The following is a 25000-nucleotide window of genomic DNA, read 5'->3' on the forward strand; positions in this document are numbered from 1 at the left end:
CGTATCCCTCCACCATGCTGATGCTGAAATAGCTCAGGAACTGGGAGGCGTATGTGATGGAGTAGGCGAGGAGGTTATTAGGGGGGGAGTCCTCGTCTGTCGCCTGAGAGAGAGAGAGAGAGAGCACAGTGTTATAGAAGAGAGGAGATAGAGGGAGGGAGCAGAGAGGAGAGAGTTGGGAGATATATAGAGATAGAGGAAAGGAGAGGAGAGAGAGAAAGAGAGGAAAAGAGGTGGAGGGAAAGAGAGGAAGATCAGGAGTGAGAATAAAAGGGAGAGGTAGAGGGAAAGAGAGAAAGAGGGATAGAGAGAGAGATAAAGAGAGAGAAAGAGAGAGAAAGAGGGATAGAAACAGAGATAAAGAGGCATAGAGACAGAGAGAAAGAGAGATGGAGACAGAGAGAAAGATGGGAAGAAAACTAATGAGCTGTTGGCAAATCAGCAGGTCTAAATGGTAAAAAGCTACTGCTCATCAGCTCTGCTATGAATGAAAAACACAGAGGGCCTGTCAGTCTATGGCTTTACACTGAAGACTGATCACAATGCTATAAACGCAGTGGTATAAACACTAACATAGACGCGGGATTCAGAGTGGTATAAACACTAACACAGACGAGGGATTCAGAGTGATATAAACTAACACAGATGAGGGATTCAGAGTGGCATAAACACTAACACAGACGAGGGATTCAGAGTGGTATAAACACTAACACAGATGAGGGATTCAGAGTGGCATAAACACTAACACAGACAAGGGATTCAGAGTGGTATAAACACTAACACAGACGTGAGATTCAGAGTGGTATAAACACTAACACAGATGTGGGATTCAGAATGGCATAAACACTACCACAGACGAGGGATTCAGAGTGGTATAAACACTAACACAGACGTGAGATTCAGAGTGGTATAAACACTAACACAGACAAGGGATTCAGAGTGATATAAACTAACACAGATGAGGGATTCAGAGTGGCATAAACACTAACACAGACGAGGGATTCAGAGTGGTATAAACACTAACACAGATGAGGGATTCAGAGTGGCATAAACACTAACACAGACGAGGGATTCAGAGTGGTATAAACACTAACACAGACGTGAGATTCAGAGTGGTATAAACACTAACACAGATGTGGGATTCAGAATGGCATAAACACTACCACAGACGAGGGATTCAGAGTGGTATAAACACTAACACAGACGTGAGATTCAGAGTGGTATAAACACTAATACAGACCAGGGATTCAGAGTGGCATAAACACTAACACAGACGAGGGATTCAGAATGGCATAAACACTAACACAGATGTGGGATTCAGAGTGGTATAAACACTAACACAGATGAGGGATTCAGAGTGGCATAAACACTAACACAGACGAGGGATTCAGAGTGGTATAAACACTAACACAGACGTGAGATTCAGAGTGGTATAAACACTAACACAGATGTGGGATTCAGAATGGCATAAACACTACCACAGACGAGGGATTCAGAGTGGTATAAACACTAACACAGATGTGAGATTCAGAGTGGTATAAACACTAACACAGACATGAGATTCAGAGTGGTATAAACACTAATACAGACCAGGGATTCAGAGTGGTATAAACACTAACACAGACAAGGGATTCAGAGTGATATAAACTAACACAGATGAGGGATTCAGAGTGGCATAAACACTAACACAGACGAGGGATTCAGAATGGCATAAACACTAACACAGATGTGGGATTCAGAGTGGTATAAACACTAACACAGACGAGGGATTCAGAATGGCATAAACACTAACACAGATGTGGGATTCAGAGTGGTATAAACACTAACACAGACGAGGGATTCAGAATGGTATAAACACTAACACAGACGTGGGATTCAGAGTGGCATAAACACTAACACAGACGAGGGATTCAGAGTGGCATAAACACTAACACAGACGTGGGATGAGAGCTGACAGGAATAGGAAGGGCACTGGATTGGTCTGCACACTACACTGGCAAATGGCCAATGAGAAAGGGTGACATGAAGCCTATGCAAATCACATAATGAGGAAATGGTTATGCTAATTGTGAGAACTTTGGACCAAGCAAGTAGATGTATGTGAGACAGAGGCCATGGCAGAGAGTGATAGGGAGAGAGGGAGTGACAGAGTGAAGAAGAGAGATGGAGAGAGAGGGGATGAGGGAATACGTACAGTCCACCTGTACCCACCTGAGTGATCCACTAACGCACCTAAGCAGTGCCTAACTATCTTGTCCTCTGTGATATAGGATTAGGGTTAGGATTAGGATTAGGGTTAGTATTAGGGTTAGGATTAGGGTTAGGATTAGAGTTAGGGTTAGGGTTAGGATTAGGGTTATAGGGAGATTACTGAATGCTGCGAGAATACACCTGCTTCTCTCCTGATCATCTGCCATGTCCTCAGACAGAGCTTTTTAACATCCCTCCTGAAGACCATATGGTATATACTTTAAATGAAAGTGGACATCCTTCACCAAAACGTATGACTCACCAGAAAACCTCCTTACTATTATAGGGAAAATGTTACATCAGTACTGACAGAAAAACTGAAGTTTAGCACATAAGGAACCAAAAGAAGAACAAAGACAAGAAAACGGAAAAGAAACGAACCAAAATTCAAAGTATTCTCCATTTCTTATGCTGATGATGTCAGATCACACACACCGAGAGGAGAGAAATAAAGCTCTCATTTTAAACACAATTCCTCTTACTACAGCTTTGACAAAAGCTTCAGTGCAATAACACATCTGGTAAACAGCAAGCAGATCAATGTAGATGAAGTTATGAAGAATCCACTTTACAATACACAAATCAGAGATGCTGCCATTGGTTGTTTTGTGATTATTTTCTTAGTTATATTTTTATTTTTATATGGTTTGAGTTAAAAGCAATCTGAGCAAACTAGGGGTGAACAGCTGAGATGAGAGTGAGATCAGAATGAGATGAAGTTGAGATCAGAGCGAGTTCAGAGTAAGCATTTCCTGGGCTTCTGTGGAGAGTGGGGGGGGGGGGTGAATTAGTGTTGAAGTTGAACTGGAAACGTGGGTTTAGTGTTGAAGTTGAACACACTTCCTTGCCTCTCCTCTCCTCTCCTCCACTCTCATCCCCTCCTCCTCTCCTCTACTCTCATCCCCTCCTCCTCTCCTCTCCTCCACTCTCATCCCCTCCTCCTCTCCTCTCCTCTCCTCTCCTCCACTCTCATCCCCTCCTCTCCTCTCCTCCACTCTCATCCCCTCCTCTTCTCCTGTTTTCCTTTATTTTTACTTCATTTTTCTACTTTATTTGATTCCAAATTGCATAAAAATGATATAAACAGGAAATGACTCCTCTGAACATGTCCAATATGATATAGTTCATTAGAGATGCTACGTGTCATGGACAGAGAACGTCTTACTCTGATCAGACTCTGCAGCAGGTTCCTCCACTGATGTCCCAGACTGCCAAAGACTAACACAATGGCCTCAACTTTCAACCCTCACCTCTCAGCGCCAGTTAATGGCAGCTATTTTAGCACTTTTGTAGTATATGACTCTTCTAGTAATAAATCAAAAGCACATGATATTTCAAAATGAAAACGTTCTTCTGAACATATGTAAACAGATATGTCCAGTGTATTTGCAATTCCTGGGAAAACTTCAGTTGTGCTGTTGAGCTGCTCTGGCCTGAGTCTGGAGTAGATTTTCACATCTGGTGTATACGGGATAAGTGTTGCTATCAGGACAGCAGGCCGATCATATCTAGCAGTGGACAGACCTTTAAAGGAGCCGCAGCCATTACCAATGCATGCAGATGAAGAGAGGAAACACTATGGAACACGGAGGGACAGAAACCGAGCCAGATTATCTGAAGAATTTGTAAATCTGCACAGATCATAGATGCATTGGTAGAGTTTGTGTGTGAGCTGAGTGGCATCTTGGTCGGCTTTGCCTAGGGGTTCAAACTACAGCAGTAACGCAGCTGCTGGAGGTGAAATCAAATATGTCTCGCAGTTCTGTGGCCTTCACAAATACCGACAGGTCCTTGACCTCGGAATCACAGACCTGCACTGACCCCTGACTGCTTGAAGACCCTTTAAACTTTTTGCCTTCTTCTACACAGATCTTTCAGGTCTGGCCAGTCACACCACACACCACACCTCCTGGTTCTATCCAGTCACACCATACAGAAGTAAAGAGTGTGTGTTCTGTCCACTTCTCTTACGCACGTGTCACCACTGGTGTGTAGCAGTATAAGCCCAAGTCCCTCTGGGAAAGAATGCACCCAAAAAATAAGGTTGTTGCATGCATATAACTACTCAAACAGGACAACTGTCCTGTTCATGGAGATGCAATGAGCAGATGATGTGGAAGACCTGTGGCTGATGGGAAGAGAACCAGAGGAATATATTACAATCAAAAATAGCCAGAGCTTTTGATACAGTAACATTAGATAGATAGATAGATAGATAGATAGATAGATAGATAGATAGATAGATAGATAGATAGATAGATAGATAGATAGATAGATAGATAGATAGATAGATAGAATAAGGCTCGTACACACACCTCCACAAGCACAACCTTCAACACATCACAGTGTGACTCTGTGTCTCTGATTAGAGCTGAATTGCAACGTTACAGTGTGACTCTGTGCCTCTGTTTAAACCTGAGACACATAACAGTGTGACTCTGTGTCTCTGTTTAGATCTGAGGCACAGCACCATGTGACTCTGTGTCTCTGTTTAAACCTGAGACACATCACAGTGCAACTCAGACACTGAAGTGTTTCCACATGACTCACAGAGAAACAGGACAAACCAAAATGTGATGGGCCAGTTCCACATCCTGTCCTGCTCTTCCTGTCCATAAAACCTGTTTGTTGCTCCTCTATTCTGAAGTGCTAGGTACCTTCTGCCAAACATTCTTAGACTTTAGACTCTCCAAAGAAAGTCTGAGAAATACAGCTAGGGTGATCTTTATTGCCATGTGTAAAGTGTAAAGTGGACTGAGCAGCACTGCTAAGGCTCAGCGTACAGGCACGCTAATGGACGTGACACCTTTCAAGACAGGGTTTCGGGCCGGAACCTCACCCGCACGCGTGCCACCATCTGGGGTGTCTGCTGGTTCTCCATCAGGGAGCCCGTGTAGGAGTCCTTCTGGAAGACTGGGGGATTGTCATTCACGTCCACCACGTTAATGCGCAAGCGGCCCGTGGTCTCCTCCCCGCCGCCGTCACGGGCCAGCACCGTCAGCGTGTACCGCCTCACTAGCTCATAGTCGAGCCTGTCCCGCAGTGCCACCCAGCCCGTCTCGGTGTCCAATGTGAACCTGGGGGAGGAGCAGGGACAGGAGAGAATCACGTGGCTAAGGGCGTGGCTAAGATCGCGCCGGTGGAGTGAATGGTAGAATAAGGAAGGATGAACTCACTGGTCTGGATCATCGCTGAAGTAGTAACGTACCACGCCAAATGTGCCAAAGTCATTATCGACAGCCTGCAGAGAGAGAGAGAGAGAGAGAGAGAGAGAGAGAGAGAGAGAGAGATAGACAGACAGAGAGAGAGGGGGATAGAGTGAGAAAGAGAGAGGGGCAGAGAGAGAGAGGGAGAAAGAGAAAGGGATAGAGTGAGAGAACGAGAGCTAGAATGAAGAGGAAGACCAAAATACATTGTGTGTATGTGTCTGAGAGAGAGAGACAGAATGAGACAGAGAGAGAGTGAAATACCGAGCATAACTGTGCTAGTGAGTTTAGCCATTGTTCAGTAAGAGTCAGTGAGCCAGAGCGTGAAACATCAAATGAACACACTACACACTGCAGAAAGTCTTTAGTTCTGCACGATTAACAATAAAACACACACACACACACACACACATTATCCAGAGAGTGCAGGGCTCTCACCAGATGGCTGCCCTATCCTTTACCCTCACAACAACAGATGCACACACACACACACACAATGAGTCTAGGTGTAGGTGTGCATGTGTGTGTGTTTGTGTGTGTGTGTGTGTGTGTGTGTGCGTTTATGTGTGTGTGTGTGTGTGTGTGTGCATGTATGTGTGTGTGTGTGTGTGTGTGTGTGTGTGTGCATGTATGGATGTGTGTGTGTGGGTGGGTGAGTGTGTCGGTGAATGTATGGGTGTGAGTGTGTGTGTGTGTGTGTGTGTGTGTTTTTGTGTGTGTGTGTGTGTGTGTGTGTGTGTGTGTGTGTGTGTGTATGGGAAAAACCTCTTCTTCAATACTGCAGTGTGGGAAGTTAAGTTTCATGCTTTGATTTTGCAGGTATATTTATGAAAATAATTATTTAAAGGTATACAAAGGCACAGCAACCACAGCTCAGAATAAATTAGAAGAGGAAATATTTTCATTATCTCTTTTTCTGCATCTCTCTCTCTCTCTCTCTCTCTCTCTCTCATTCTCACTCACTCTCTCTACACTCGCAGTGTGTTATACCAGATATGCAAATATGCACCAGTGAGAGTGTGGGAATGTGGGTTTGTCTGTAGAAAGGTGCGGGGTGTGTGAGGAAGCCCAGGAGACTGTGAGGTCATTTTGAGAGCAGTGAGAAGACTGTAGTCACTGTGAGAGTGGTGAGAAGACTGTGAGGTCACTGTGAGAGTGTTGAGAAGACTGTGGTCACTGTAAGAGCAGTGAGAAGACTGTGGTCACTGTAAGAGCAGTGAGAAGACTGTGATCACTGTAAGAGCAGTGAGAAGACTGTGAGGTCACTGTGAGAGTGTTGAGAAGACTGTGGTCACTGTAAGAGCAGTGAGAAGACTGTGAGGTCACTGTGAGAGTGGTGAGAAGACTGTGAGGTCACTGTGAGAGTGGTGAGAAGACTGTGAGGTCACTTTGAGAGCAGTGAGAAGACTGTGAGGTCACTGTGAGAGCAGTGAGAAGACTGTGGTCACTGTGAGAGTGGTGAGAAGACTGTGAGGTCACTGTGAGAGCGGTGAGAAGACTGTGAGGTCACTGTGAGAGTGGTGAGAAGACTGTGATCACTGTAAGAGCAGTGAGAAGACTGTGGTCACTGTGAGAGTGGTGAGAAGACTGTGGTCACTGTGAGAGCAGTGAGAAGACTGTGGTCACTGTGAGAGTGGTGAGAAGACTGTGAGGTCACTGTGAGAGTGGTGAGAAGACTGTGAGGTCACTGTGAGAGCGGTGAGAAGACTGTGAGGTCACTGTGAGAGCGGTGAGAAGACTGTGGTCACTGTGAGAGTGGTGAGAAGACTGTAGCCGGCGCGAGGGGCGGGCGCGAGGGGTGGGCGCGAGGGGCGGGCGCGAGGGGTGGGCGCGAGGGGTGGGGTTGTTCACAGGGCAGCTGCAGACCGTGAGTGGCAGGTGCTAAACGATGTTTGCGCAACAGAACGGGGGGTGACAAAACAGAACAAAGTGAAACCTCTGAGACCTGCAGCCTGACACAGCCATCAGTGGAATGTTCCGGAATAGAAGCATTTGAACGCACACAAAAAATACAGCCTATCAATCTATAACCACAGCACTTAAAGGGAAATCATACGCAACAATCACATCTGTCAGTTACTGCCTGAGGTTCTACAAATTGTGCAGGACAGGGAGCTTCTGCACTCTGCTTCTGGATGGGGTGCGTTTCCACTCCACTGACCCAGTGAGGCTCCTTTAAGGCCTGACGACGGCAGCCGGTGAGCGTTCTCTGTCTAGATAAGCAAGAACCTGGCTAGGAATGCTCCCCCTACGCATATCAACAGCATCAAAAAGGAAAATATGTCAGACATGACAAAAAAAGGGAGAGTCAGGCCTCAGCACAGAGGGGGACGGGGCTGTGTGCCAAATTCTCTCCCCGGGTCAGTTCATTAGTGCCAGCGTGCAGCACACGTCGGCAACGTGGAGGTTCGCATTGTTCGGGCTGTCTATGGGCTTCTGAGATGTTCCACTCGACGGTTCTCATGCAGGTCTTAATTACAGCCGGCTTGATTAGCTCTGTCTTAATTAGTTCTGTCTTAATTAGTGGTTTCCTCTTCTACATTCTTGTCTGTTTCTTTGGATGCTTCATTCTCTTCCATTACACATTCAGGACTGTGCTGCTGAACTGGGTGTTCAGGTAAGTACCAGACTTCTGAACCCTGTACAAACCCACCCAGAATGTCCCCCACTTCAACTGTGTTTAAATAACCTTGAGACTTCGGTTGAAAACCATGAGATCAATGTGAGAACTGCACTAGCCAGTGACTCTGACAGTTTTATCAAACACACATACACACACACACACACACACACACACACACACACACACACACACACACACACACACATATACCATACACTGTACCTGAGTACAGATTTGAAATGAGTGTTTCAGGTACCTGCTCTGCTTAAACTGCATGCGCCTTTGAATTGGTAGTCTGGCTAAAAGCCATGTGCACTGTGTGTGGCGTCTGACGAAAGACCTTCTCTCCATATGAAACTTCAGAGGTCCTGGCAACAAGGTCTCTGCTGCAGAACTGGCAGGATCCAGTGGGAACCTGCTTTTAATTTCAGTTGTTTATAGAATGTTTATTTTAATCCATTTAGTAAAATCAACTGCTGCCTATTAGAGGACCAGTTTATGATTCCATTATTGAGGACTAGTTTGTGATCCCATTATAGAGGACCAGTGTGTGATCCCCTTATAGAGGATCAGTATGTGATTCCCACACTATAACGACATAGTTCTGACTGAAGTGTTAAAATCATCTAGTTATGTTTGCTGGTTCCTTATTGTCTGCTCTGTAAATCTGAATAATTTATACAACTACAGTTCAAGGATACTTGTGGGTGAAAATGATGATAGTGTGTTTAGCACATCTCCTCCTTCTTCCAAAAAGGTGTGTGTGTGTGTGAGAGAGTGTGTGTGTCCAGATGTGAACTGACATGGTGCTCAAATTGCTTTCTGCCTTTCTGCTGCTTCTTCAAACTTGTGGGAAGAGTCTGAGGAAACCAATTACCTACTGTCAGACCAACCATCAAATACACAGCGCCATAAACACACACAGCCACCCACACACTAACACCCAGGCAGAAAGAGAGGTAACACAGGCCAGCACTCCATCCTAACATAAATATATCAAGCAATATCTGCACCCCCCCACACAGACACAGACACAGACATAGACACACTCTCACATACAAATAAACTGAAATATCAGTGGATGGTGAGACTTAAGCAGGTCGAATGTCACCTCCAGTTCTGAACAAGTCTCAGCCATTACTCCCCTCAGATGCACGTCTGGCTCAGTTTGAGGCTGAGTGGAGCGACTTTAATCAGCTGTGACCCTCACACATGTACAAAGACGGCTGCAATTTCCCACTGTATAATTATTCTGTTTGTCACAAGAAAATGTTTGAATTACTCTAGAAACTTTGGCCTGAGAACTGGTCACCTTTCCAGCGCCTGGCAGCAGTAGCACCTAGACAGACACCAGAAGATCAACACTAGATCAGCGTTGAGTGCTTTCAGGAGGGAATTCCAAAGACTCAAACCCTTCTACGCATCTCCTACACATGTCCTACACATGTCCCGCACATCTCCTACACATGTTCCGCACATCTCCTACACATCTCCTACACATGTCCCGCACATCTCCTACACATGTCCTACACGTCCCGCACATCTCCTACATATGTCCTACACATCTCCTACACATGTCCCGCACATCTCCTACACATGTCCTACACATGTCCCGCACATCTCCTACATATGTCCTACACATCTCCTACACATGTCCCTCACATCTCCTACACATGTCCTACATATATCCCGCACATCTCCTACACATGTCCTGCACATCTCCTACTTATCTCCTATACATGTCCCGTACATCTCCTACACATGTCCTACACATCTCTTACACATATCCCGCACATCTCCTACACATGTCCCGCACATCTCATCTACATCTCCTACACATCTCCTATACATGTCCCGTACATCTCCTACACATCTCCTATACATGTCCTGTACATCTCCTACACATCTCCTACACATGTCCTGTATATCTCCTACATGTGTCCCGCACATCTCCTGCACATCTTGTCATAAGGGCTCGAGCATGGTTTCCACTAGAAGCCTCATTTCCACTCATCTCAGCACCCACCACATCAGGGATCCATGTTTCGTAATGGTTCAGGTGTGCTGGTAGGTGGAGTTACACCCTACACAGGAAGCTACTACAGAAATTAAAGAAATATGTACATTTCAAAACTTTATGGCATTTTCCTGACCAAGAATACCAGTCATTTTCTCCTTATTGTTGTTCAGAGTTTACCACACAGAATATTCTTAATAATACATGTGCATATTTCAAAAGAATAATGAATTATTCCATTTGTCTCTGGCTATATTTCCCTTTGTGTTTGTAACAAACATTCTGTTACAACAATGACAAATCTGTGGATGTTTTCACATGTGCCATTTCAGCAGTTCAAGTGGTCTCAAAGTCATACGTGACCAGATGAAATGAACTCAGACCTCAGACCACCCCCCTGGGTCTCAGTACAGTTTGTTTATGGTTCGCTGGTGTTCTGTGAGGGCTGCCAAATCTGAGTGTTTTGAAGGAAATGATTAATGATGACAGATGGATTCCCTGTGAATACAAATTTCCACATCAGAGAGGGCTGCAGATATTCTAAAAATAATATTTTAAAAGCCACCAGTTCATCAGTTTTATCAATTCATAATTTCACAATCAACATCTAATCAAATACAAATCCATGCAAACAAATCCTTCAAACCTCTCTATTCCAGTTATATTTCCCCTTTAATTGGGTGCACTTCGTTATCTATAATTTTACGGCAAGTTTTGCCCATTGTGGGGGGGGCATGAATCACAAGATAGCAGTGTCACGCCACCCGTTTCCTTGGATAACTACGACTCCCAGCATTCCGATGACCAAAACGTCCAGCCAATCACCAACCATACACATGTTCATAATCACCGGACTGTTAACATCACCTGCTACTCATCTACACTACCTATTTATACCTGACATTACCAGACACACACTGTAAAGTTTTACCACTTGAACTGTCAGTGCATACTGAGCATTATTTCCAATTGTCTTATGGTATTTCTGTTTTTTGTCTGATTTTGTCCTGTGTTTTTGTCTGCCTGATTAGATTGTCTTTTTGGATTTCAACATTGGCCTGTTTATACCCTGTTTGGGATGCATTCTGTTACTTCTATGGTACTGGTTCTGACCCTTGCCTGTACTTTCACTACCGTGTTTAAAACCACACCTCATTCTATCTGCGAGCATCTCACTTTATCTGAAATGTTACAAGCAGAAAAAAAAACTAGTCAGCTAGCATTTTGGTTCAAGGGTCAGACCAAGATGGTGGCCAGTGCACTGTTTTCATCCCTTAAATACAGCCCACTAGATGTCATTTGACATTTATAAAATGTAATTGTCTGAGGATATGATTACTTATCATTTTTGTTGGTGCAGACCTTCTTAGCTGACTATGGAGCCAATCATCATAGCAACAGGTTTTTAAAATTTTGTTTATTTTTCAATCATCCTTCTCTGGTCTCCCTAAGCCAGTATGGATCTCCGCGAACATGGCAAGAAGAAAAAGGATCAAGAGAAATTTCTGTCTTCTGAACCTATGGACCTTGGAGTTCATTATCGGGTCTGCAAAGATGGGAGGTCAAGCTACTGGCGAAACTTCCTCTGTTGACTTGGAATACAGATATGTGTGCAGTCACGACCCTGAGCCTGTCTGGAAGTATGCCAAGAACTCATCACCCTGTCTGGAAGCATGACCAGAACTCATCACCCTGTCTGGAAGTATGCCAAGGACTCATCACCCTGTCTGGAAGCATGACCAGAACTCATCACCCTGTCTGGAAGCATGACCAGAACTCATCACCCTGTCTGGAAGCATGACCAGAACTCATCACCCTGTCTGGAAGCGTGACCAGAACTCATCACTCTGTTTGGAAGCGTGACCAGAACTCATCACCCTGTCTGGAAGCGTGACCAGAACTCATCACCCTGTCTGGAAGCATGACCAGAACTCATCACCCTGTCTGGAAGCGTGACCAGAACTCATCACCCTGTCTGGAAGCATGACCAGAACTCATCACTCTGTTTGGAAGCGTGACCAGAACTCATCACCCTGTCTGGAAGCATGACCAGAACTCATCACCCTGTCTGGAAGCATGACCAGAACTCATCACCCTGTCTGGAAGCATGCCAAGGACTCATCACCCTGTCTGGAAGCATGACCAGAACTCATCACCCTGTCTGGAAGTATGCCAAGGACTCATCACCCTGTCTGGAAGCATGACCAGAACTCATCACCCTGTCTGGAAGCATGACCAGAACTCATCACCCTGTCTGGAAGCATGACCAGAACTCATCACCCTGCCTGAAAGCATGACCAGAACTTGTGACCTTGCAGAAAAATGGCTTTGGTTTATGGCTTTGAAGATTTGACTGCCTCACGCAAGGCCTGTTGTAGCAGCTGCCAGGAAGGAAGGAAAGCGCACTGTGTTGGTGTACATGTGATAAATGATGGCAAGGATGTTTGGCCAGAGACATAATAGTGGGCTCATGCACGTTTCAGGGACTTGGCAGTTAAATGATGAGTGTATGTGGCCTCAGGCAGCTAAAGAAATTCTGACCCTTAAGTTGCTGCCTGGAAGGTAAAGATTCATGCTCTAAGCAGGGAGTCTGACTTTATTTTGAAGTGTTGCAGGTTTATCGTTTCCTTTATTAAGGGATGAGAACTATTCACTGTGATTACGTATCACTGCTATTTTTCTGTCTTTGCATGTTCCTCTTAATGCCAAGACATCAAGTTAAGTGCAAAGCATTATTTTTAATTGCAAAACAACATAAAACTTAATTTTCTTTTTAAAAACCACACACAGTGTTGATGCTGCTCACTGGAAGTCACAACAGGGCAGTAAGATTTGGTTTTCACATGACTCAGGGGAAGCAGATGGTGCTTGGATATGTTTCCTGGAGATGTGCTAGATCCAGAAGGCAATATGAATGGGCACGGCGTTATTGTCTTATTCTAATCTCCAATGGTAACGGTACTGTTTTTCATCTTATGAACATATACAGCTACAGTTCCAAACAGCTAGTTTCAAAACTGATGCGTTACATAATGTAGCTAAGTATCCAAATGCCTTAATTGTATTAGGAGGTGATTTATATATATGCTAAATGTAATGTGGTGGCCCGAGTGCGGAAGGGCGTGGAGCAGGATGCACAGACTCTCTTGACATGGACGGATATTTATTACATATGACATACCGGCACTCACATATAAAACGAACGATGAAGATGAACATGAACACTTTTAACAGTAACGAGACTAACCTTAACATTAACACGCTACACCAACATCTACAAATACATTAACAATGACCAACACCCTGCACACAAGGACACGGGTTTATATACATAAAGACAAGACAAGGTGCAGGGGTGTGAAGGTGTGGCCACAAACAAATATCCTCCCACTTCACGTGGTTGGGCCAAACCACGTGACTCGCGGGAGGCGGGCGCTCTGCGACACTAAATGGGTTATTAGACAGAGAGCCTCCCTGTGTAGGCCATTCATCTGCCTCTAATTTCATTCAGTTCATGCTCAAAATTAATTTAATGTGGAGGAAAAAATATTTGACTCATGGAGTATACCTGGAGTATGGAGTAAAACCCATGGAGTATAGCTGGAGTATGGCATATACCTGGAGTATGGAGTATAAATGGAGTAATATTGACACTAATGTTACAGATGATCAAAGGGAAATAGCTGGCTATTGTTCCAATTTTTTATAGTAAACTATTTGAATCTAAATGTAATGAGGACTCTATTTCTCAGTTTATACAGTCTGTCCCCAAAACAAATGTGCTTAGTGTCTCACAAAAAGAAGAACGCAATATAGACCAATTACACTGGACGACGTTACATATACAATCCCGTGCCTTAAACCTAACAGGTCCCCTGGAGTGGATGGCTTGACTTCAGACTTCTACAGGACATTTACAGGACATAAATACCTTGCTCTATTTCTTCTAGAACTCTTTCAAACTAAAGTTAATGTTTCCACCTACGATGACTCAAGGCTTATTAACACTAATCGCTAAACCTAATAAAAAACCCCTTGTCTACAGTACTAAGAATCGGCACCCGATCCGCATGCTAAATAATGATTATAAAGTGTTTGCTTTGATTTTTGTAAAAAGGATTTCAAATGTATTTTATAATATAACTGATGATACCCAGGCATATACGGTATCTAACAATGTCAGGCTGGTTTTACACCTCATCCATTATTCTGGTCTCTGCCAAGACAAACGTTTGATTCTCTTTTTGGACTGTTGGAGAGGTTTGGATTTGGAACATTGTAATTCTATTAAGATGTACAAAAATATACATTTTTCTATTAAACTTCGTTCAGGCAATTCCCCAAGGTTATATTTGCAGTGTGGAATTAGACAGTGCGGTATTAGTGTGGTATTAGACAGTGTGGTATTAGACAGTGTGGAATTAGACAAATGTGGTATTAGACAATGTGGTATTAGTGTGGTATTAGATAAGTGTGGTATTAGACATGTGTGGTATTAGACAAGTGTGGTATTAGACAAGTGTGGAATTAGACAAGTGTGATATTAGACAAGTGTGGTATTAGATAAGTGTGGTATTAGTGTGGTATTATACAGTGTGGTATTAGCCAATGTGGAATTAGACAGTGTGGTATTAGACAAGTGTGGTATTAGACGTGTGGTATTAGACAGTGTGGTATTAGTGTGGTATTAGACATGTGTGATATTAGACAGTGTGGTATTAGACAGTGTGGAATTAGACAATGTGGTATCAGTGTGGTATTAGATAAGTGTGGTATTAGTGTGATATTAGACAAGTGTGGTATCAGACATTGTGGAATTAGACAGTGTGGGATTAGATAGTGTTGAATCCAACCTGTACATGGAATTTCATTCCCAATATAATTTTTTCCCCAAACGAGGAGGCCTTAACTTTGTTTAATTGTGCAACTGTAATTTTGACAAAATCCCTCTGGAAGTGTCATGCTTTCATAGGAAGACGCTTCTTTCATGACCTTTGATCTACAAGCATAAGATATAGATATGACACATGGAACAACAGAGATGTACTGTATAAAGGAACTCTTTGTACCTTGATAACCGGTTTGTCTGTGGAATGCTGTAGGTCAGTCAGTTGTTTAATCCTGATGATTGTTTAATGATATACAGTATGTTGGTCCCTGTTAGATAATCTGCTGTTGTGATTGGTGCAGCTCCATAGAAACATAAAAGTCTTTCATCTGACTTTATTGCCTTTGGATCCCACTGCCACTGACATTGGATGGATACGTCTGTATCCTCAAGTACAGATTAATAATTGTAGAATAGCTGCAGTGTTTGTGAAGGAAGTGTTCTCAGCTCCATGTGTGCTTTCTCAGTAGCCTTGTGAGTGGCCTTAACTTAACTTTTGCCCTCAAAATATTTGACTCAATAAAGTCAAAAAAGTGAACCAACTTAAAATTTTACATATATTCACCCCTCAAGAGGTTTTTCCCCCCCAAAGATTTAAAGACGATATAGATGTTTATTGCTCTTTTAGTAGTTTAAACCCCTTGTTTTGGAACTGTGCCCACTCCAACTCCTGGACAGATATTTGTTAATTTATTACTCAGAAAATTGATAGTGATTTCTCGTTTTGTTTTGAACATGTGTTGTTTGGTGTCATAATGATCTCCTCTACCAAGACAGACAAGTACTATATAATCAATCTTATCTTACTGCTAGCCAAATTCCATATTCATAAATGCAAATTCCATATTCATAAATGCAAATATTCAAACTAAAATCCCTCTCTGAGTTTCTTTATTAATGAAGCCAAATAATACCAGAAAACAATTACTGATTCTGACAAACTATCTAAATGCTCAATCTGTCTAAATCCTTTGATATCGTTGCATAATCTTTTCCAGACTCTAGGCTGTTCTCTCTCTATCTCCGGGTTCTAGGTTGTACTTTTTCTTTACTTGCTTTGTTTTTTCTGTTGTTCAATAAAAAAATACAAAGCTTGTTGGTTCAGGATGGAAGTGAGTAACTTTACCACTAGTGAGGAGGACACCACTACAGGTGTACTAACCACGTGCTGTCTGCTTGTTGCATTGCTAAGGCTGGGCTAGCGTCTTGCTTTTTGTCACTGGAATCGTCATAAGTAACTTTTGCAGTAGTTTAGGAGAGGACATTGCAACCATGCTGGTTGTAGTGTGTGTGGTTTTTTTTTTCAGACAAGGGCAGGTGGGGTCATGGGGTTAAGGTCAAGATTCATAAGATTCAAGGTTCACTATCCCATGAACTAATCTTAGCTACATAGATAGCTGGCTAACATATAGGCAGTTATATGAAAAAAGATAATGCTACCTTCTTTCATATTGCAAGATAACATGGACATCAGCTTCTTTTTTAATTTCATAGTCAGAAATATTTATTACTGTAATCTATACATTCCATGATATTTATTCATGGAGATGTGGGTAGAAATATTTGCTTTTGGGTGATACAGGGTGAAATCAACTTTAATATTTTTTTTCTTTTCATGATGTATACCATTCCAGCCCAGTCATAACCATCTGAGTTCAAAGTTTATATTTGAGTTTATATTTGAAGTTTGAATATTTTAGTTTCACTTTTCTAGTTTCAAAAATATTTCCTCAAAGTCTGAATGCTTTACATAGCTTCTGCTGTCTAAATGACATACCGTTATTCCATGTAATTAAATGATATACCATTGTTCTATGTAATTAAATGATATACCACCATTCCATGTAATTAAATGAAATACTACTGTTCCATGTAATTAAATGACATACCATTGCTCTATGTAATTAAATGATATACCTCTGTTCTATGTAATTAAATGATATACCACTGTTCTATGTAATTAAATGATATAGCTACCATTGTTCCATGTAATTAAATGATGTACCATTTTTCCATGTCATTAAATAATACATCGTTGTTCCATGTAATTAAATGATATAAAATTGTTCCATGTTGAAGAGGTGATCACCACACAGGTCCACGTCTTTTATAATCAAGTTGATGGATTAAGTTCAAGACACAGCATATTTTTGTTTAAACTATTTTATGCAATATGTGCATTATGCTATATGTGTAATACTAACTTAACCTACACCAACAGTGTTCAGTTTTTATGTCAATAGTCTTTAAAATGTAAAACAATGTACACATTTTAAATGTGTTTGTGTTCGATAAATGGCCATATTAGCACCATTCATCTCCGTGCTAAGAGATGAGCCCTAACATGACGAGGACCACCCTGTTCCTCACGTCAGAGTAGCAGTCTCCCAGAATATCTGTGCACATCCCTGCAGAGTTCAGTGTTACACAGATTTGAGCTCTCAACAAGCTTTGGTGTGAACAGCAAGTTGTATGAGATCTCATTGACCCTGAAGAGGAGTAGAAGAAGAACCTGGTCCCATTTACAGTTCACTTCACATTGTGAACATAAAAAGAATTCCGGTCAGTCACAGCTGGCACACTTATCTGGTTCATTTGTATATAAGTGAGTTCAGTTCTTTTAAAGAGAACCACATGTAACAGCACCCTGAGGGACCATCTGTGTGGTTTTGTTTGTGTGTATGTGGGTTCATTTTTGCATGGAATGTTTTGTGTGTATGTGGTTTGGTTTGTGCACATGTTTTGTTTTGTTTTGTTTTGTATGAGCTATTCTTGGCTCTGTCCAGTTGGGTGAAATTACAAAGCACGGTACACACACACACACACACACACACACACACACACACACACACACACACATACACATGCTGTGAGGGTTAATGTTTAATACCTATGAGATGGTGAGGTGCCCACACAGTAATACCAGTGTCCTCTGACATCTCTGACTTTGTACTTCCTGATAAAAGGTTGCGTGATGGAGAGATCTCTCTGAAATTTGATTAACCAAAACAGGTTTGTTTGAAGTACACCGTAACAGGGATAGACACTCACCCAAACTTATATGTTAAATTCAAGTTTATTTTCTGGACCCTAATAGACTTTTTGGTTTGTTGAGGTCTGAATAGCTGGCTTGTTCTCCCTAGCATCCCACATCTGACTTCTTAAAGGACAGTCATAAAATATTTTAACCACAAAGTAAAAACTAAGATGCTCATCGACCTACATGTTAAGCACAAGAAGACAAAGACGGTCCTTACGAACAAGAGGAGGAAAGAGTCCAGCCAGGAGACATGGTGCGTTTATTAGGGGTTTGGGTCACGCAGCCTGGTGGCAGCTTTGAAGTTTGTTCAAGGTTCTTGTACGACACCTAAAACCGTCCCTTGGGAAATATTTCGTGTTCGGTTGATGTGAAAATGAATAGTGGGTATAGTGGGTAATGAAGAGATGCAGAAATGGCTGTAATTCACAGGGAAACATGTTTGGAGGATGAAGAGTTGAAAGGTGGCAGAAAAGACAACCATCACCTCCGGATGTTTACAGAATAAACCTGTTACTGCAATTAGACAAAGACGCACAAATACCAGCAAACATTAACAATCACGCATGTAAACAGATGGGAACACGTGTATTTGTAGTTTGCACACGCTCATACACACACGCGTGCGCTCACTGGCACAGAATTAGATTCACATAAATAAAAACTCCATACACACACATGCACGCAACACACACACTCATATACTATCGAGTGAGAGGAGCCTTTTAGCATACTGTGATATGAAAAGCAAATAAGTCAAACAACAATAAGCATGGAGAATTAGAAGAGTAAACACAGCAGAGTAAACACGACAGAGTAAACACCGCAGAGTAAACACAGCAGAGTAAACACGACAGAGTAAACACGAAAAGAGTAAACAGTAGAGTAAACACAACAGAGTAAACACGACAGAGTAAACACAGCAGAGTAAACATGACAGAGTAAACACAGCAGAGTAAACACAGCAGAGTAAACACAGAAGAGTAAATAAGGGCAGATGAATAAGATGAGAATAAGATGTAGTAACTAAAACTGGCAACAAAAGTGACTAAAAGTAGAGGATGAGTGAAAAGAGGAGAGGAGAGAGATATGGACATCAGACGAGTGGAGGGAGAGACAGAGGGGTAGTTATGAGACAGAGGGGTAGTTATGAGACTTACAGAGAGGTAGTTATGGGACAAACAGGGGGAAGTTATGAGGCAGACAGAGGGGTAGTTATGAGACAGAGGGGTAGTTATGAGACTTACAGAGAGGTAGCTATGGGACAAACAGGGGGTAGTTATGAGGCAGACAGAGGGGTAGTTATGAGACAGACAGGGGTGTAGTTATGAGGCAGACAGAGGGGTAGTTATGAGGCAGACAGAGGGGTAGTTATAAGACAGACAGGGGGTTAGTTAGTTATGAGGCAGACAGAGGGGCAGTTATGAGGCAGACAGAGGGGTAGTTATAAGACAGACAAGGGGGTAGTTATGAGGCAGACAGAGGGGCAGTTATGAGGCACACAGAGTTGTGACGTGTTGCTGTGAGTTGGCGCTTGCCTGCCGTGCGTTTCCTTGCTGTGGATGATGAGAGTTTTGGAGTAAGAACTAGCCCTGCACAGCCATTTCAGCAAGTCTCTGGCACACAACACAGCGGATCTCAGCCACCTCACACAGACTTCGAGCGGGTCATCACCGGAGCCCACTGTATTGTCTTTCCTCATAGCTTTTCCCAACTATCAGGTGGCAGTGGAGCAATACAGATTGGGCTGGTGGGGGAGAATTCATTGCTCTATCTCCGGGTGCAGATGCAGAGTCTGTTTTTAACTCGTATGCGTTAGAGGGAGATGAAACACTCTGAGATGATTCAGTCGTTGCCAAGTTGGATGAGCATTTTGTGCCAAAGTGCAATGTTAATCTCGTTAACATGTCCGTGTGGTGTTTACATTTGCTAGGAGACAAATCCCAAGTGAAATAAGCAGTCATTTCACCTTTGGAACTGCAGCGTACCAGTGACTTAAAACGAAGGAATCAGACAGCCAGGGTTTTTACAACACAAACCTAACGACAACGTCGTGGGGGTGGGGCTTTCCATATCATTAGCATAAAGTTTCACTTTTTTCAAAAAGTGTTCTTTTTCTCAGTTGCAAAGTTACAAAAGAAGAAAATGTGAGCATTCGTGCCTTTCCAGAGGAGAGAAATGGGTGCAGTTTATCTGGAAAAATCAGACAGGCCTAGCCAAACTTCCAGGGAAAACTCTGATGTGCAGTAGCCACTTTACATAGGACTGTTTGGAAAATATAATTCCAAGGAAGATCTTGCCCCAGAACTTACTGCCAGGGTTCTCCACTCTGGTGCCGCAGTTCCCATGGTGATGTGCTTTTTGCATCAGTCACTGTCCTGGGGTGTCTTGTTTCTCCACACATCCTTGGTTGCTGGTGTTCTTAGTTTCTGTCTCTTTTTCCTGTGTATTTTCCTGCTTAGTTTCTAAGTCTTTATATGCGCCCCTGTGTGTTGTGACAGCTTTACTCCGCGTGTTTTGATGCTGCTGTGGTTCTGTTTTATGTGCATGTTCTTCATCTTTCTTCTTGTTTCTTTTTGTTTGGTTTTGTTCTTGGTTTACTGTTTGTATTATTGTCATGTCCTGTGGTCTCTTGGCCTTTTGACTATGGACTGTTTAACATGTACATGGATCGTCATGGATCTGCTCACAATAAATGTTGCACATCTACACACTTGTGTCCTGATTCCACTCCCTCGACGTTACATTTACGCAGAAGCCCGATTCTGCTCCGTCCATTTACCCTGCAGACACGGCAGGTACCACCAACATGTTGGTTGGTTGGCGGGTTTATTTTTCTTGTGTTTTATCCATTTACCGTGTACAACAAATCTGCACTTTGCTAGAAAATGTTACATGATGATACACATCAAAGAACATTTTATGTGGCTTGAGTATGTCAAAACATCACTCAAACAACACTCAAACATTACACAAAATAGTTTGTCAGAGAGATAATCTGCTAAATCTGATTATGGATATATTCTTTAAGATAATTCTGAGAGAATATTTGACATAATTCTGAGAGCATTCTTCCCATGTTATTCACAAAGCATGTAACAATAGCACGTTAGAGGTTGTTCTCATAAACTGCCAGTATAGTGCAGGATGAGGTTAGCCGATTACAGAGTATATGGCGTGGGGAGGAAGCCACATTCTGGAAGAGAGCCCTGACAGCAAACCTCTCAAATGTTAGGTAGCTAACATGAGAGCTGGCCATGGGAACCAAGGTGGTCTCACACCAGCAACACTTCAGCAGACCCCTAAATCCTACGCTGCCAAGATCACCAATCTCTGCCAAACCCTCACAACCATCACCAAACCCATCACCAAACCCATCACCAAACTGCTGAAGAAAGATACATCCTGGATGTGGAAATAACCACAGGAACCAGCGTTTAAGAGTGAGGGCTAAAATCACATCAGCATCAGTGCAGTCCGTCTGTAGTCAGGACCTGGGGTACCGCAGGTGACAGGAGACGTAGCTGAACTTACACCCGTCACATTCTGTACATGCACGCTATGAAAAAAGAAAAGGGATTCTCTGTCTGCAAAAGAGTGCTTAGCTCGTTTGGGCATGTGAACAAATTTCACTTTATCTGAGAGGCTCAGATGGCTTTGTTCTGTAAACCAATCACGAACCCACTTGATCATTTATGAATAAACTCTTATGATGTTGATCAACCACCTCCCAAATGCCAATGACTGAGACTTACGGCCTTTAATGTGCTAACAGGTGCCAGGGAAACAGCTGGTCATCTACCGCCCTCCAGGTTCCCTAGATCACTTCATTGATGAGCTCGACATCCTTCTGAATCATTTCCCCATTGAAGGAAATCCACTCATTCCCCTTGGTAACTTCAACCTTCCATCAGACAAGCTGCATTCCTCCTGCATCCTTCCGCTGTTGACAGCATTTGACCTCACCCTCAACCACTCTCCTCCGACTCACAAAGCGGGTAATGTTCTGGACCTGATCTTCACCCATACCACCACAACATCGGACATCGTAGTCACCCCCCTCCACCTCTCGGACCATCACTTTCTATCCTTCTCTCTCTCCCTTCCTTCTCTTTCCATCCAGTCCTCTCTAACGTGTTCCTCCTTCCTCTGTTGCAATCTGCACTCCATAACTCCCTCTTCCCTTACTTTTACTATTTGTCCACCCTTCCTCACCCTGACTCTCTATCCTCTGTCTCTTTGGATACAGTTACAAATACTTTCAATTCTACACTCTCCTCATCAATGACTCTTCTGTGCCCTCTCTCCTCTAAACCCGCTAAGTCCTCCCCACCTGCCCCCTGGCTAACAGAAACACTTCGCTGCCACAGGAGAGAACTAAGGACTGTAGAGAGGAGGTGGAGGAAATCTCGCATAGATTCAGATCTTAGCTCATACAAGTCTCTCCTTTCCAAATTCTCAGTGGAAGTAACATCTGCAAAGTCATCCTACTAAAGAAAGAAATTCGAATCATCATCATCTGATCCACACAAGCTCTTCACTATTTTTTCTTCTCTCCTTAATCCTCCTTCTCCCCCTCTTTCCTCATCTCTTACTCCAGAGGATTTTATCACCTTCTTTGAGGAGAAGGTTGCAGCAATCCTCCAGTCCTTTTCCTCTGTTCCCACTCCTCCAACCAACGTGCATTCCCCAACATCCAACTCTCTGACTTATTTTTCTCCTCTCTCCACAGATGAAATTCTTCAACTCCTGACGTCCAGCAATCCAACTACATGTCCGCTGGATCCGATTCCTTCTGCTCTGTTCCAGACAATCGCAAGAGATCTGCTTCCTTTCATCTCTGTCATCATCAACAATTCCTTATCTTCTGGATATGTGCCTACTGCATTCAAAACCGCCAGGGTGGTACCAATCCTCAAGAAGGTCACACTTGACAGCTCCAGCGTTACCAACTACAAACTGGTATCACTTCTCTCTTTCCTCTCAAAAGCCCTTAAACGAGCAGTTTAGAATCATTTGAACCAGCTGCATGATCCCAATCAATCTGGCTACAAACCGGCACATTCTACAGAAATGGCCCTCATAGCGGTGACTGAGAAACTTTATGCCACTAAAGCTGCCAAACAGTCATCTGTTTTGATTCTTCTAGACCTTTCAGCAGCCTTTGACACAGTGATCCACAACATTCTTCTCTCTGTTCTTTCCAGGCTTGCTGTGATTGGCTCTGCTTGGAGATGGTTTCAGTCCTATCTGGATGGATGGTCCTATCAGGTGACATGGAGAAGATCCACATCCAAACTGTGTAGACTCTCCACTGGTGTTCCACAAGGCTCAGTATTGGGCCCCGTTCTCTTCTCTTTGTATACTCGTTCTCTTGGTGATGTAATATCTTCTCATGGTTTCTTCTACCACTGCTATGCTGATGACACTTAATTATTTCTTTCTTTTCCACTCTCTGACACGCAGGTCTCCAGACGTATCTCGGCATGCTTGACTGACATCGCATCATGGATGACAGCCCACCACTTGAAGCTCAACCCCAGTAAAACTGAGCTTCTGTTCATCCCAGGTACTCCCAACCCTTACCATGACCTCACTGTTTCCTTTGAGAACTCCATGGTATCAGCATCCGAAGCTGCCCATAGCCTGGGCATAAATTTGAACAATCAGTTGTCGTTCTCAACTCGTGTTTCTAATCTAACCCGGTCTTGCAGATTCCTCCTTTGTAACATACGAAGGATTCGACCCTTTCTTTCACAGGAAGCTACCCAGGTGCTTGTGCAGTCTCTTGTGATCTCAAAGCTAGACTACTGCAACTCGCTACTTGCTGGTCTTCCTATAAGAGCCATCAAACCTCTACAACTTGTCCAGAATGCAGCACCACGACTGGTCTTCAATCTTCTGTTCACACAAGTTACTCCACTGCTTCCCTTCCTTGGCTCCCTGTAGCTGCACTCATCAGATTTAAAACCTTGATGCTTGCCTACAAATCCAAAAATGGACCAGCCCCTTCATACATGAGGTCAATGGTCAAAGCCCGATCTGTACCTTGAGTACTTCAAACCTCAAGTACGGCTTGTCTTGAAATACCTCACTTCAGGTCTCATGGACGACAAGCAACGAGACTATTTTCTGTCCTGGCTCCAAGATGGTGGAATGAACTCCCACTTGCTGTCCGGACAGCAGAGTCCCTTGCAGTCTTCAAACGCAGACTGAAGACCCATCTATTTGCAGAATATTTAAAGGACAACTGACACTGCTCCCTTATTGACTGACTAATTTAGTACTTATTGTAGGGCATTATTTATGCTTTTTAACAAACTCTAGCACTTATTGTTTAGAGCACTTATCATTGTTTAAGATAGAGCTTATGTATTTTGCACTTCTAGGCATCAGCATTCACCCCTGTATTCTACAGTATTCTAGTTCATTGGTATGTTTAATTCTAACCTGCTGTACTGTACTTGGATATATTCTATGAGTAAATGACAAAGCACTTTTGTAAATCGCACTGGATAAGAGCGTCTGCTAAATGCCGTAAATGTAAACGTAAATGTAATGGGGGCTACAGACATCTCGTGGAAGGATCCACTGATGGTGACAAGGAAAACATAACATCCAAACCTGCTTCTTCACGGAGGCTGGACAGCATGAGGAGAGAACCATTACTGCCAGACTCACATCATCACACATTATCTGATTACTGAAGTGCATATAAACCCGTTAATCGGATTACTGACTGAATTTGCATTCTTGCTGTTATCGGATTATCGAGTGCATGTCAACACACTCATTGGTTGCAGCTGCGGAAACTCACAATCATCTGAGTTCTCACCAACTGCCTCCAAGTCCATAACCTGCTGTGGCTACACAGGGCGAGGCACTGCCCTCTAGAGTCCGACAGATGACACTACCGGCTCGTTACAGGGACACTTCATACAGTAATATAGCTTTAAGGAACGCCACCTTCTGGGAAGGA

The 25000-nt window shown here is 43.2% G+C and overlaps 1 protein-coding gene across 1 annotated transcript in view; it reads right to left on the reverse strand.

The window, feature by feature from the left end:
• LOC145660313 (cadherin-23-like) overlaps window positions 1-5481 on the reverse strand; it is a 28697-nt gene extending 23216 nt beyond the window's left edge. The window contains exons 1-3 of the mRNA XM_081724800.1: window positions 5459-5481; window positions 5090-5327; window positions 1-103 (exon numbers count right to left, since the gene is read on the reverse strand). The exon at window positions 1-103 is cut by the window's left edge and continues 3 nt beyond it. Of these exons, the coding sequence (XP_081580926.1) occupies window positions 1-103; window positions 5090-5327; window positions 5459-5481 (364 nt within the window). The remainder of the gene's footprint in view (window positions 104-5089; window positions 5328-5458) is intronic.
• Window positions 5482-25000: the final 19519 nt, after the last annotated feature.

Source organism: Electrophorus electricus, chromosome 12, assembly GCF_041902795.1.
Source record: "Electrophorus electricus isolate QZ-2024a chromosome 12, ASM4190279v1, whole genome shotgun sequence".
NCBI classification, from domain to species: Eukaryota; Metazoa; Chordata; class Actinopteri; order Gymnotiformes; family Gymnotidae; genus Electrophorus; species Electrophorus electricus.